This window comes from Thunnus maccoyii, chromosome 22 (assembly GCF_910596095.1).
Source record: "Thunnus maccoyii chromosome 22, fThuMac1.1, whole genome shotgun sequence".
Lineage (NCBI taxonomy): Eukaryota > Metazoa > Chordata > Actinopteri > Scombriformes > Scombridae > Thunnus > Thunnus maccoyii.
This window is the reverse complement of record NC_056554.1, coordinates 13,271,241-13,286,598: the sequence shown is the minus strand read 5'-3', so window position 1 is coordinate 13,286,598 and position 15,358 is coordinate 13,271,241. Positions and strand designations below refer to the sequence as shown.

The 15,358-nt window shown below is 39.4% G+C and overlaps 1 protein-coding gene across 1 annotated transcript; it reads right to left on the bottom strand.

Annotated features, from left to right (window-relative positions):
- Window positions 1–2,399: 2,399 nt before the first annotated feature.
- LOC121889258 (calpain-5-like) lies at window positions 2,400–13,906 on the bottom strand. The gene is made up of 14 exons (XM_042401074.1): window positions 13,663–13,906; window positions 12,843–13,162; window positions 9,754–9,919; window positions 7,195–7,326; window positions 6,872–7,083; window positions 6,061–6,253; window positions 5,786–5,973; window positions 5,329–5,406; window positions 4,630–5,059; window positions 4,424–4,546; window positions 4,155–4,351; window positions 3,559–3,677; window positions 3,185–3,321; window positions 2,400–3,045 (listed from the first exon to the last, which is right to left on the bottom strand). The coding sequence occupies exons 3-14, from the start codon at window positions 9,916–9,918 to the stop codon at window positions 2,869–2,871; spliced, it is 2,151 nt and encodes a 716-aa protein (XP_042257008.1). The 5' UTR covers window position 9,919; window positions 12,843–13,162; window positions 13,663–13,906; the 3' UTR covers window positions 2,400–2,868.
- Between the last annotated feature and the right edge of the window lie 1,452 nt (window positions 13,907–15,358).

Sequence of the window (15,358 nt, the reverse complement as noted above, 5' to 3'; positions counted from 1 at the left end):
GCTTATGTACTTAATAAGGGCAGCTGCGGTACGTACTAAGTATGTGAGAGAGAAGGAACGCAGCAAGAGTTTGTTGACGTAGCGTGGGATTATGGGAGTTGTTGTCTCCATTGTTAAACAGCCACCATTGCCGTCACTGCAGTCAGTTTGTCCCAGTTAGGATTCCTTTAGTGTTAATCATTCTGCGGTTTTTATCAGAGGCTGAATTATCCTCCTCTCCAAAACAAATGTACATGATGATTAAAACGAATACGAATACGAACCAAATAAAGCAGTTTCACTTTAAATATCAGTGTTTCTCTGACTTTGTTCAGTGGACACAGGACATCCAGAGAGGCTACAAACGTTTGCTGCGAACGTTTGAGCAGCTTGTCTCTGATAACTTAAGATCTAGACGTCCAATGACTAAAATCCTTCATCTGGTTAAAAGATATAGTTAAAAACAATCAAGATCTAAAAATTGTATTTTAAAAATGTGACTTAAAACTGGATAAAAAGTCAATTTATGACAGATACTGGCGGACAACCACAATGCTGACACATGCGCAAAGGGGAAATGACGCCATTGACAGGTGACCAAATGACTGAGTTACGTATTGGGCCTTTAAGGCTGCCCTCCTGAGGAGTCCGCTCTGTTCTGGCCACTCGAGAGGCTACTTCAATAAACCATGCAACAAACTATAGTAGTAGTATTTCACAACTTTTTCGTGTTCTTTACTCAAAATGTCAACCTCTCAAATACATCCACACATGTTTGAGCCCAAATCCAATCTGAAATACGAGAGTGGACAACACAAATAACGCATGGAAAAACCTTAGCAACAACCTAGCAACCAAGGAACACGAAACAATGGCCGTTTATGGGCATGCAACAAGCCGACGCTAACTTGTCAGCAAGCTAGGAAAAACGTTGCAAACGAAGCATTCAGAGCAGGTTGAAGCCTCGGCTTCTGACTTGCAGGGAGTATTTCTACACACGTTAACCTCAAGTTTTGGAACTTTAACTATGTTTAACATAGATATCCAACATCATAATAGTATATACATATCAGAAAATCAGAAAAAGCATAACATGTCCCCTTTAACAAGATAAAAAGATGTACACCTATGCAGATTTAGGAGTTCAGTGAATGTATAGACACTTTAAAACATTATGTTTTTATACCCATTAAATTATAATATTTTTGAATGTGATTTGGTGCACTAACAGGTCTTATTTACACATTTTCAGAATATTACTATTGAGATAATACAAAATATTTGCGTGGTACCGTTCAAAGCAGATGTTTGAATCATTTTACATGAAATGAAAAAATCCTGTGCTCTCACTGAGCTGCCATACTTAAAAAGTTACACAAGATCCTGGTGGTCAAGGGTTGGCTTTCTTTGAGATATGGAGGAGAAAAACAAAGAAAAGAAATGCAAGTAAACAAATGAAGGGAACTGTCAATATGAAACATAGATTACGAAAGAGAAAAACAAAAGAGAGAACACTTTTTTCTCACAATAGTGTGCCAAAATATAAATTCTAATGACTTCTAAACACAAACACAAACAGGTAAAGATAAAAGACACACTTCCAATGCAGGTAATGGTAGTTTATGATCCTTCACTTTTGAAAGCAGCACTCAGTTACAGCAGGCTCAGGCTCATGATAAACAAATGATGTCAAATGAGAACAGATAAAGACTGAATGAGCCCGCCCATTTTATCTTGTGTAGTTTGCATTGAAATGGGTTGGGTTACATAATAGATATAAAGAATGTTTTCTTAGCTGTTGTGTGTCTCATGAACTGTCAGTTATATTTTATAAAGAGGATTTTGTCATTAAAATGTTAATACTGTTTTAAACTCTTTCCCTTTTCTCTGTAAATGTGTGATTTTAAGGTTGGACTCACTTAATATAACAAAATGCAACATTTCTGTTTTTGGCACTATGTTGGGTTGCTCACAAGAAAGGTTCAAAACACAGTTACATCTAAGAAATTGCATTGTCATCTGTAGTTTATCTCTGCAGTTACCTGGTTAAACTTCAAAAATGCATACTTTTCTGTCCAAAAAAACGTCTTCAGGTCTTTTTGACCTGCTTCTAGTCTTGTCTAATCACTTAAAGATACGAGGCTGCTTGAACCAGCAAAACTGAGCCAAGAGAGTCTTGCAGGAATGCAAAGTGTTGCAACAAACATGTCTGGGCTAAAATGAAGATGTTCAACAAATATTGAACAAATATTACAAAATGTGTCAGTCTTCTTAAAACGTAATCACTTTATCTATGATTTATACTCTCCAAATTATCAAATGGGAGCATTTAGTTATAATAAAAAATGAAACGCACTCACACAATGTTAATTATTTAATCATAAGAAAAAAGTTTTCAAAACACAAATGCAAATGTGGTTATGGACATTTACATCTGGATGTAATATCAACAACAGAAATAATGGCAAAAATAAATATGACAATTTTATTGACAGCAATAACACAGACAACAGTACTAATAAATCTAGATAATACAAGGACACACAAAAATCTTAATTTGGCAGCAGTTTCAGTTGTTGTTTTTGTTAAACTGCTGAAGTCACGGAGGACGTCCCCCTGTATATCTGACCAGCAGATCACTACAGCGCGTCATCTTCTTCTTCATGAGTATTTTTGTTTATTTTTAACAGTCAGAGCACCGAGTTTGGTTTGAAATACATAGGACAACTACTAAAGTTTGTCAAAGCAACTACAGCACCATCATAATGTATTTTTTAGGAATTACTTCACTGTCCAACAAAGTTTTCATCATTTCATCAAAATATCGTGTTGTCTGTCCATCAGTGCTCCTGCAGACAGGACAGTGGTTGTGAATGAATTATGAATTAGCTACAAGTCTGTCAGGCAGATGCTGGAGGATGTCTCAACATAGACGCAACCTCTGAATCCTGAACCCGATTGGCCGCCTCGTAGATCAATCACATGGCTCCGGCCCCTTTCAGACTCCTCTGTCAGGAGTCGAGCTCTTCCCAGCACAGAGTCCCACAGCAGACCTCTGCTCAACAACTACATGCAACAGATAAAAACGGGTAGTTTAGATTGTGTTTGTGTGAGTGTGTGTGTGTGTGTGTGTGTGTCTATCAGTGTGTGAGGGAATATGAATGAGTCAAATAACACAGACAACAGTACTAATAACCTGTCATACCTGGATAGAGATGTGTGTGTTTGGGTATCTCCTGTAGAAGATGGTTCTGAGGTTGAACTCAGGGTTTCCTTCGGCCTTGAACACCCGTGTCCTGATGGTGTCGTTCTCACACCTCACTACAGCATAAACATCTGGAACTGTGGATCATAACATACAACATAAGATACTGTAGAAAGAAATGAAGGTCCCAAAGAAAGATGCAACTACCAAGAAATGAGAGTTTTCTGATCGAACTATACAGTATGCAGTTTTGTTAGGAGGCTACATGCAAGCAAAAAGTGTCACCAAGTGTTTTTCTTGCTTTTTCTGCCCTCTTCTATCTGTATAGCTGTCCCAGTGCAAGAGATGTAATGATAGTCGTTGTGCTGAGCAACCTGTCTGTTTGGGAGGGCTGAGTCCTGACGCCCTGCGGAGATAGACTGTGGTCACCACAGTGGGCTGAGGTAGAAAACACTGGAACGCAGAAGGAGATGGCAAGTCCTCCCTCAATTCCCTACACAAAAAATAAGGACACAGCAAAACTAAGAAGCAGAGGATCGGTATCATGGTTGAAGAGGAACAGGAAAAGTTAATAAAATATGAGCGCAAGAAATGTACTGATGCTAAAAGTTAAAGAGACATTCACATTTTTTATCTTTGGAACGTGTTTTAACAACATCATGATTAAATCTGCATCTAATTTGAACATTTTTATATGCAATTCCATTTATCACAGTTTCAAAGCAGGGATGTTTGAAATGAGTAAATTAAGTTTGTGCAATTTATGTGAAATGAGAACTTGCTACAGATGTTCAAACTTCATCAGCAGATAATGTCAGATGCAGTACTGGACATGCAGTTTGTAGAAAAGCAGTGGCTGAACAAAAAAATTCACCAATAAAAAAAAAAAAACAAGGGTCTCACAGATTATGTTGAATTTATAGCATAAAAGCAACCTTTTGGTATTTGAAAACAAACAACTGCCACACACCTGAGACAGACAATGGAATGGGAAAAGAGGCGTACAAGGAAGCGTCCGGTGGTGCCCGGCAGGAAGGTGGTTGGCAGCACGACGTAGCGGCCTGGAGCCAGAGTTCCCCTCAGAGTCACACTGCGGGAGTCCATGTAGACGGAGCTGGCCGCCTGCTCCACCACACACTGCACCCGGCTGCAGCGGTTCACCTCCACCTGGGAACAACAAGGTCTTGTTGTTAATAAGCTGCTGGTGCGTGTTCACATCTCAGTCCATGAACTGCTCACCTTTAGCACCTCAAAACCAATAGGCAGGTTTGCTCCTCCTCCATCTTTCCTCTGTATCCTCCTGTCCTCCTGCTGCAGACAGATCAGCACCTCCTCCTCTTTGCCTGTCACCTCAAACATGAACTAGCACAAAGAAAGAAAGAAAGGGAAAAAACTCAAAATTCTTGTACTCATCAACAGATTTTTTTTTTTTACCTCAGGTTTACCTGTGGATTGTGCAGGAAAGTGTCCCTGTGGTTGATGCAACCTCCACATCGACTCCCCTTATTCACCTGCACCTCCCAACCTCCTTTCTGCTCCTCTCTATCGCCTTCTCCATCTTCCTTTGTCACTTTCTTGTGACACCTTCCTCTTCCTCCTCTTTTCCCTCCTTCCTGCTGACTCTCCCTAAACCGTGCCTCCTTCCAGTGACCTTGCTGCTTGGTCCCTCCTGGTTTGGCGTTGCTCTTCCCCAATGCACGGTTGCTGCGGAGGACGGCGGATGACGGAAGTGTTCCAGGGTTGGAAGGTGCTGAAGCCCACTCCCCATAGCAGCGCACTTCTCTCCAGTGAGGTCTCGGCCACAGCAGAGGCCTCTCCACCAGCCGGCACACCACCACATCTGTGAAGTACTGACAGAAGTCCCCGAAATCCATCCTGAGAGAGGAAAGGGTCAAGAAATTAGACAGATTAAAAGTAGATTTTCCTTCAAAAGTGACTGAAAAACTCTGATTATGTTGTTTTTTGGGGGATTTACTGTAGTCTTTATTGCCAAATCTTTATTCTGTCTATTCTTGTTCCATTTATCCTATGAGATTTTACATTTCTATTTATTTCTATTATTTCATGCGGACCCCAGGAAGACTAGCAACAACTCTATGGAAGTTAGTGGGAATCCAAACAACAAATAAAAAATGAAGATCTACCAAAACTCCCCAACATCTCGAACAATGAGGCCCATCTTCTCCCTCTCCGAACGACTCATCTGTTGCCACTGCTGTGACCTGCAGGGGGCATGCAAGGACAATAATGTCAAAGGCAGCAGAGAAAAAGAAAGCAGAAATACAAGAGTTGTTTCAACTTCTGGAAAGCTTTATTAGCCCATTTTGGCCATTTTCAGAGTTTAATAATGTGAATGGCAGATGTTCCTTTGTGTAATGACTCTAGGAGCTGGTAAAAGTCATCCCCGAACTATTGTAAAATGTTTTTAGCGATGGCAGCAAATGTCCAAAAAAAAAAGTTAGAAGGAAATTGTAAAATGTAAAAAATACTGACACTGTTAAACGTCAGCGGAGGCTTTATTCCCAGAGCTCCTGCAAAATGTATGATATACTCAGCAGTCGGACATGTGGCACATGAGGCTAGAGTTCAAACTGCCCTCACCCCTGACTCCAGGCACCCGTCCAGTCTGTTGTCCCCCATGGGTTCCTCATGCGCACCATGAAGAGTCGGTACGCCCCACTCAGCATCTTGTCCCCCAGCCACACCTTCCTCACCGCTGTGATCCCATAGGCGTGTCCTCGCACCAGGCCACAATCTAAAACTGACTCCACTGTCTCCCCCTCTGCTGGCTGAGAAATATGAAATATATGTTTTAACTTGTTCACCAGTTTCTAAAATGCAGAAGATTCTCAGAGTTTCAGGATAAAGTGTCCTACCCGTATGGAGCAGGTGATGAGGGCTTTGCGTTCGTGGGCCTTGGCCAACGTCTGGAAGAACACCCTCCTCTGGTCGCTGTGCAGGCTGAGGGCCTCCTGATCCAGGATGAGGGGCTCTGAGACCCCCCCAGTGAAGTCAATCAGGGCCTCTGCGGTGTTTCCGCCCTCCAAGGCCTCGTAGCACCCATTTAGCCTAGAAGACAACCAGCAGTGGAATCGTTTGACTAACTGATTTATGGCTAATTTCTAAAGACGTGTTTGCTGCTTATTGGTAAAAAAAAAAAGGTGGTTAGAATTTGTTACAGGCAGTTTATCAGATGTCAGAAAAGGGTATCTAGATGTTTATTAGATGATGCTAAGTGGTTGCTAATATATTTAGCATGGTTGCTAACCAGTAGCCAGTTGGGCAAAGTGTTTACAAAGGTGCTACTGGGTGGTTGATAGCGTTCTTAAGAGGGTTGCTAGGGTGTTGCTAGGTGGTTGCTAAGCTTTCAGTGCTGGTAGGACTTTAGTAGGTGGTAGCTTGGGTGTTTGGGAGGGTTACTATGGTGATTGTGGGTATTTGCCTATGCCACGTTAGTATCACATTGGAGTTAGTGGAATTTCCAACTTGTATATAGTGTTCATGTCAACATCCAAGACGTAAGCACAACCGGGAAATTTGCTAATGCTTATATGCTTAGCTAATGCTATGCTTAATATGGAAGTGCCTGAAAAACAAACAAACATGGATGCCTAACATCAGCTAAAGTCTGTCATTCAATGTAACTGAACCATCAGGTATAAACCAGCATTTTCCATTACCACTCACTTGGCATAGGCCTTCTCCAGCAGGGCACTCCAAAACTCTCTCGGTGTTGCCGAGCGGCAAAAGAGCAGCACTCCATCTCCACTGACTGGCAGACGGTCGTCCACAACGACATCCATCCAGCGGCCAAGGCGCCAGAACCTGAAGTGAAAGATTCCTGCATAGAGGTCGGGACGCTTTGGGTTCCACTCCTGATCCACATGGTCAGGGATGACCTGGGAGGAGGAGACGGTGAGATGAGGCTTTAAAGGAAGGAAGCAAAAAAAACAAAAAGGAGAGAAGGGCAACAGGAGGGAAAGAAAGAAAGACACATGTATATTAAGTACCTTTTTCCACAGAGATGGCTCAGACGCTAGGCAGGAAATAGCAGCCACCATCCAGCAGTTCCCCAGACTTCCTTGGTGCAAGTCACGAGTGCTGATGCCGTCAACAAACAGACGAGGGTCTTTACATATCTCCTGGAGGGGAGAGATTGAGTTTATCTTAAAAAGACACATTGTAACTACATTAATTATTTTTTGTTTGGCCACTTAGGGGCACTACCACAATCTGTAAACACAACACTGTGTTTGCTTGCCAGCATATCGACCTTTTCAAGTCGATATGTTAGCAAATTTACACATCAAACAGACATAGAGCAACATTAGGATTTATTTGTAAGTCCAATATTTTCCGATACTCCTGTTTGCTCTCCTCCAACTCCTGAGAAAAATAAGTCTCATTAGCTGCTAAATTCCACACTATTTTACCAGCTAGTTGCTAACATTCTGTGTTTGCCGTTTGGTACTAGACAGGTAGTGTAAAGTAGGTCTTAAAGCCCTTTCCCTGATAACAGCTGCCTGCTTACATTAAAACTCTCCATAGAGCTGAGGGGAACTACAGAGTCGGGTGATGATTATCTCTGAGTTTGTCACAACAAGCAATCCCTTTCACATCAATCAGTCAATCAATCAATCAGACTTAATTTGTATAGCACTTTTCATACAAATACAACGTAACACAAAGTGCTCTACGTAATAAAACAATACAATCCCAACCCACATCCACGCACAAACAATAAATGACTATTAAAAATAAAGGACTCAGTAAAAACAGGAACTGAGGAACACTATCCTAACACCAGAGGTAGGATAAAAATGTAAAAATTCAGAATAATATAAAATTAAAGTGTGAAAAAAGATAATAAAATACTAAAAGAAAGAAAAAAAGGGAAGAGAGGGAAGAGGGGAAGATAAAATAATGATAATAATGATAGTATAATAAAATACTAAAAGAGAGGAGATGTTTTGAAGTAAGCAAAACCAGAAATATAAAGTAGGTTATAAAAAGGAGAACAATCATAACAAAAACAACACATAGTCATTTTATTCATTGCTCATACAAAAATATTGATTATAAGGCAGTTTCAAATACACTCCCAATAATGTGGAGTGAACTGTGTGTTTAAAGCATGCAGCAGTTAGTGGTGTCACAGTGTTTTATGAGCCATGCAAGCTGATTCAGCCAGAGTGTCAGAACACTGCTGAGGAGACAGATCCTGTCTGTGTGGACCTTGTTGATCTCCGTTTGGACAGGGTCAGGTAACCGTAGACCTGCTGCCGGACCACACACACATGCAGAAAGATACACACTCGGTGGTCATAACCTCTTCAGATGCAACTCTAGACAAGATATGAACCTTCCCTGAGTTGATATCAAGTACAGATGGACAGATGAGGTCACTAGATTGTGAACCTGACAGTTATGATAGCAGATGGGAAGTTAGAGTGAGGCTATGCAGTTTCAGGAGAGAGAGGCGGCAGATGTCACCCTATCATCCAACTCCCTGTTGATACACGCTTAAAAACACCCGCGTGGAGCATTAGGAACACAATACCATTAATCCTTCCTCTTCAGCCCTTAATCAGCGAATTAATCGCCAGCAGGGTTTCACATTCAGGGTAGTGGAGGTTTGGCTCACATACCGAATGAACTCCAGGTACCACTGATCCTGACCAGGAGACATTGCTGACATTTGTATGTAGATAAGTCTGATTTACATGATGAATGCTAGTTTTCTGATTCAGTTTGGTTTCAGTTTCTGGGGGGGGAAAGCTCCAAACGCAAATACAGGTTTTGACTTGACACACTGTCTAATTTTATACAAATTTGCTGGATATATTTGACATAAATAGTCCTGAGAAACATCAAAAAATGACCAGAAGATGACAAATGATGACAAAAGATTACAACAAAGGTTTCTTTTGTTGCCAAAACGCTCATTCTGAGTCCTTTCTTCATCTCTCTCATGCATTTTTACAAAAATAAAACTTTTATTCTTGGTTGAATGATGAAGCTTTGTTTATATGCGCCTAATCCATATCCTTGAATTATTAAATATAGTTTCTTGTCCCTCTGTGCTGGACAATAATTAGTTTGACCTTGACTTTAACCTCAGATGCCACTGCTTTTGTTAGAGTTAGACCACCATTAAAGGCCACTTGGCCTAGTGAATGCCACAATACACACACCAATCACAACACTGTGCTAAAAACACCTGGGCTATTTAAACTGGTTGTTGCTTTCTCTATTAAACACACATACACACACACACTTCAATGAAGCAGTCTATCGGCAGCACACATCACTTTTTCCCTGAGGGATCAGGTTTCACTGCCTGACGCCCTTCCTATAATAGAAAGTGCTTTAATTAACCCAATCTGATGGAAGTGTAACATGCTGAGACAGCCACTCAATGGGGAGGAGAGGAGGTTTATTTTTAAAAATAACTCTTTGCAGTTGTTTAAACTGAAGCCATTTGAAATTACAGATTTAGACAGAGAATAATCATAGTTCCTCCGTCCTCTCTCTGTCTCCTGGGGCTCCTCACTCCTCCTCACACTCACCCTGGGCCTCTTCCAGGTCAGTCCGGGCGGTGGCTCCCTCTTATAAAAGAGGGACTGGGCAGTGGCGGGGAACAGGGGGTCCTTAAAGAGCGCGCCTCGATGCAGGCAGGCCCGCCTCAACTTGTGAAAGCTCTGGCCCTGGAAGTCGCTCACTCGCTCCGGCATTCTGTTCAGGGAGTGGAGGCCAGATGGTAGTTATAAGAAAAATAAAAATACATCTCATGGTTCAAATATTACATTCAGTAGCGTAGGGTTACACTGATATGCCGTTTGGAGGACTATCGTTATATATCAAAATAGTTCATATAAAATGTTTGGGATTCCTTATGTTGTATTATTAACCCTTTTTTATGGTCCAATGTATCTGATATTTCCCCTGTAACTGAACAGGTGGAAAGGGACACTGCATATTATTACTTTAAACAGAGAGTTTTAATGCTCCATGATATTCTAAATGCTGCTTCAAGCTTTCCATCATACAAAGAAAAGACTCTGATGGAAAAAAAAAAAACAGAAGAGACATAAGGACAGAAAAGCTGTAAAGATGCTGAGGCACGAAGAATCCACACTGGTCAAACCTTAAACTAAAGCCTACATTTATATCAGATTAATATTAAAGCAACACAGGTCCAAAGTGGAATATTAAATCCTTAATCTCCTCTGATAGACATTCACATATCAATATCAGTGGTCTTACAGTGTTTTTGTTTGAAGGCATAAACTGTAACTGGTGGGATTCATAGTTAATACTGGCCATCGTCAAAATTAAACCTTGACTATCCTTGTTTATACAGTTTATCAGAAGAAATTGTTTAAATTTGCTAAAAATAATCTAAGTTCAGGTCTAAAGTTCATTAAGGAGGATGTTAATGTCTGTACCAAATTTTATGGCAGTCCATTCAATAGTTGTTGAGATATGTCTAACAAAAAAAATAAAGTCAACCTCATTGGTGGCGCTTAAAGTCAGAGGATCACTAATGTCACTTGGACTCATCCGCTGGGGATCATGAATGTCCATACAAAATTTTATGGCAATCCATCCAGTAGTTATTGAGATATTTCAGTCTGAAACAAAGTGTTGGACTAACTGACAGACCAGCGTTGCCACCCTTAGAGCCATCCCGCTAGCATGGTTAACAACATAGATTACACAGGCTAATATTAAACACAGGAGTAAAAATATATGATGTAACTTTAAAATGTTCACTCATAAAATTAATTGCGTTGGGTAAAATGTTTCCGAGATGTGACACCCTACACCCAACCTGAACTTTATGTCCTACTTACTACTGCGCTACTACTACTCCAACTGAGATTACTGAGATCATCTTTCACATTGGATTAGTATAAATTTGTTAGATAACACAACAAATATGAACATTAAATTTGAAGTGAATCATTTACGTGTACAACGGCTGTGGAAATCTAAAAGATGGCATTACTCCTCTCGGAGAGCCAATGTGTGTGTGTGTGCTGGGGGTGTGTGTGTGTGTGTTAGGGAGAGGGAGGGGATAAGGTGAGGACAGCAGTAAGGTAATGATGCCGTTTTAGTCATCAGTGATATGAACTGCTGAGTACCCTGAGTCAGCAGTGCAGAGTGTGTAATGTATGTGAACATCAAATGGTGTGTGTGTTTGCGTCAGTGTGTGATTCTGTGTCAGTGAGAGTATGCCAGGTGCAGCATGTGTTTGTGTGTGTGTGTGTTCATGTCAGGGTCAACTGAGGGTCTTGCTGTGCAGCATGAAAAACACAGATACTTGCAGATACTGTGCAGGTCATCAGGTGTATCAGATTTATGCAGAGAGACACACAACATGAAGTAAACACTCATTCACAATCTATGATTAATTACATGCGGAACAAACTAATGACTTATCGTGATTTATCAGTTCCTGTAGCTCAATATGGTTATTTGATCAAAGCTCCAGAGGGTCATGTGATCCTTTAAAACCAAATGCACCATCAAGTTAAACATGTTGATGGTTAAAGAAAACATTATTTAACTTGTCATTTTTATTTTCTGACCTTAGAGTCACATTTTGAGCTAGAATTGTCCAGAAATTAGTTGGTTTAGTTTTTCAGGAAGCATTCAGCTTACATAATGTTGCTAAGACTCTTCTATATTCAGGTTGGTCCATCTTCAGATCCGTATAGAGTGGAGGTGAAGACTCCCTATAGATCCAGGTGCAAGTAGATTGAAACTTTCCCTTCTAGTGTGTGAAAAGAGATCACTTTATATGCACTTTATCAATTAATTTGCATTCTTTTTTAAAGCCGCTCTCAGTCCGATATGTATAAATATCTTTTTTGTCTTTTATTGTGTGTCTTTCCTGCTGCTCTGTTGTTGTTGTTGTGGTGGTGTTTTTTTGCCAATTTATTTATCTATGTAATGCGTCTTTGAGTGCCTTTAAAAGCCCTGTATGGATAAAATGTATTATTATTATTTATTTATTTTACTCATCATCTTTGCTTTTACTTGCCTTTTTGCTACTGTGCTACTTTTCTAATTGACATTTTTCATCCTGTTTGCTGTTGATGAGTGTGATGTGTTTAAAGACTGAACCAAACTGAACATGTAAATATACTGTATGAACAAAGAACATCCTCATAGGCAGCTTCAAAGTTTGCGCAAGAAGAAAATCATTTTTATAGGCTGAAAAACACTTGTCTGAGAAGCTTTTGTCTATTTAAGCTGATTTGTTAATTAATGTATTTAACTGCAAGTACACAAATATAAACTCATGATTCAGTAGGTGTTAAAAGCCCAAATTCTGAATATGTAACTTACAGGCACATTGAAAAAGATATATGGATAAAAATTAAGCATATGTTGTTTCTCAGCTGATTTTTTCCCCAAGTGTTACTGATATAAACAAACCTTTAACACCCTCAGAAACATTATGAACTTAGACTGAAATGTTGTCTTGAAGGCTGATGAAGCAGCAATAGTTTTGTTTATATTTTAGATTTAACTTATAGTGTTCATGACATATCAGATATAAATACATTAAATTACCATGAGTCATAGGTTTATAATATATGGCCATATATTTTTGTTAGTTACACAAAGTAAAAGTAAATTCTTTTACCTTTATGTCACTGTAGAAGCTTCACGTGCTCTCTTCAGATGAGACTATTCATTGAGCCCAAGATCCAGTCCTCCTTAGCTCATTAAGAAGAAGAAATCTTTCTTCCATTTGGAAATCTTTGATTTTTTAGAGACAATCACAGCAGCATTTGTCTTCTTTTTCCTCTTGTTTCTTGTTCTTCTCTGTCCTTTAGTCAGCTGTTAAAAGCTGTCTGACTGCATCCAGAGCAACACTCTCTTCTTCTTTCCTCTGTATTCGTCACAAGTTAGTGTCTGATTCATCTCCACCAGGTTCTCATCTAATGTTTAGTTTCACTGGACCTGGATGAAGAAAAATAAAATGATATTAGAATAATGTAAGCGGCTCTGTGATGCTTGCAGGATGAAGGTACAGCTCAAAGTGAGTCCTGCAAGTCTCACGGCTGTGTATCATCTGTGAGTGTGTGTATACGTAACAGCCTCTAGAGTAGATGCACGAGTGTGTGTGTGTGTCCATGTGCACACAACCGTGACATGCAGTGCAGGGTGACACTGCTGGAGCCGAGTGCCTGTGTAACTCTAGCTCCCTCCTTGCAGACAATAGACAGACGGTCACCGCGCTAAGTGACATAACACACAACAATTATAGCAGTGGAAAGTCTCCCACCAGTAAAACACCACAGTTACTGCAGATACTCTTGAGTTTCAGACACTCAAGACGAACACTTTATCCTCTGACACCTGTGTGTAAACTGCTCTGCTGCTGGTGAACCTAAACATATGTTTTTTCTGTGTGTGTGTGTGTGTGTGTGTGTGTGTGTGTGTGTGTGCATATCACTTACTGCTGTTTCTGCTTTTCTGGTTGGTGACTCTGCACTTTTCTGCCTTCTTCTTTCCCCCCTCATACCTTAGCTTTTCCCATTCTTTCCTCAAACAAGTGGAAAGAATGGGAAACATTTCCCCACAATGTCGTCTCTTTTCTTTTTTCTGTCTTATCTTGCTGGTCCCTTCTCCTCTTCTCTCCTCGCTATCTTCTCCCGCGCACAGACTCCTGGAGTATCTGTTGCTGTCGAGCGTGTTGCCACTGACACCTGAGAAACCAAAGAGGCAAGCACCTTCTATTTTAACTGCTTCCCTGCCAAATACCGAGCCAATTATCTCCCATTTCTGTGTGATTACCCTGCAGCAACAACTCTGCTGATAAACTAGAGAGCATGTTTAAGGTGGCCAATATGATGTAATTATTTTTTTTAATTTAACTTAAAAAAACAAATCAAAATTCAGTTCTGTTAGTTCAGATTCAGCTCTGACAAACACATCCAAGGACAAACAGGAAAAAGTTACTATTTAACAACACCATAAAGCTGTTTTTACAGCAAACTATGAATGAAAGCAGTATTAATAACCAATCTTATTAATATTTTTGATTCTTCTCTTTACTTAGAAAAAAAATACTGCAAGGATGGTGTCCCCAATATCATTAAATAATATAACAGTATTGAGTTGATGCAACTTTTTTCACCATTAATAACTAAAAGAGGTGTTTTGTGGTGAAAACTGAAACTGAAAAATGAAATTTATCTTACCAAAAAAACAACATAATCCTGCCCCTTTTCTGACACTCTCACCACCACAATAACCTTCACACAGTCCCTAATGAGCATTGAATTCTTAATATAAAGTTAAATATATAGCTGTCCAAGATATTATCATTATATTATAATGTTCCACCTTTGCACATTAGTCTACTGCCTTTAAAATACCTTCTGCCACTGTTATTTATATGGAATTTGAACATGTGATATTACTTTATTTAATATTTACTTTACTAGAACACAATAGAAGTCATAGGTTACACAAATAATCCCAAAAGTTAACAATCCTTTGGTGCAACTAAAATAAGCAGAATTATGAACAATTAACCTGAAAAATTGCTAGTTCAAAGCATCTAAGAAAAAATGTATGAAGGATGAAGATAAAAGATGTTTAAAAAGCCATCCTTTTAAACAATTTCTGAACAAAATACCTGGCAAGTGAGGACTGGTATGACTTTGAGAAGTTAATGTGAATGCAAAATAATAAGAAATATGATTAAGTTTCTTATGAAGTACTAATGAGTTGTTGGTTTTTTTGTTTTGTTTTGGTTTGGTTTTTTTGAACAATCTGCATTTATGGTTGTGCTTGAAAAAAATAAACTTTTTAATAAAGTAACATTGCTTTAGGGATTTTTTTGCAGGACAAAAAGGTTGAACATGTTGTAAACAATATGACTCTGCTGGCAAAATATTATTCACACAAATGAATATTTTTAAAATCTCCTGTTTTTGAAGCATTTAAAAACATTTTGGCCGCCATTTTAAAAAAAAAATACTTGAGAAATGTTAAAAGTAAAAGACTCACTAAAACTACTTGCCTCCCTATGATTGTGTTTTATGTCATCCCTTTTCTCACACTTTATCGGTATCTCTTTTTTTTTGTGATCAATTTTTTATTGGTATTTTGGTATTTAAACATGATTATATAGTTTGATAGATCACA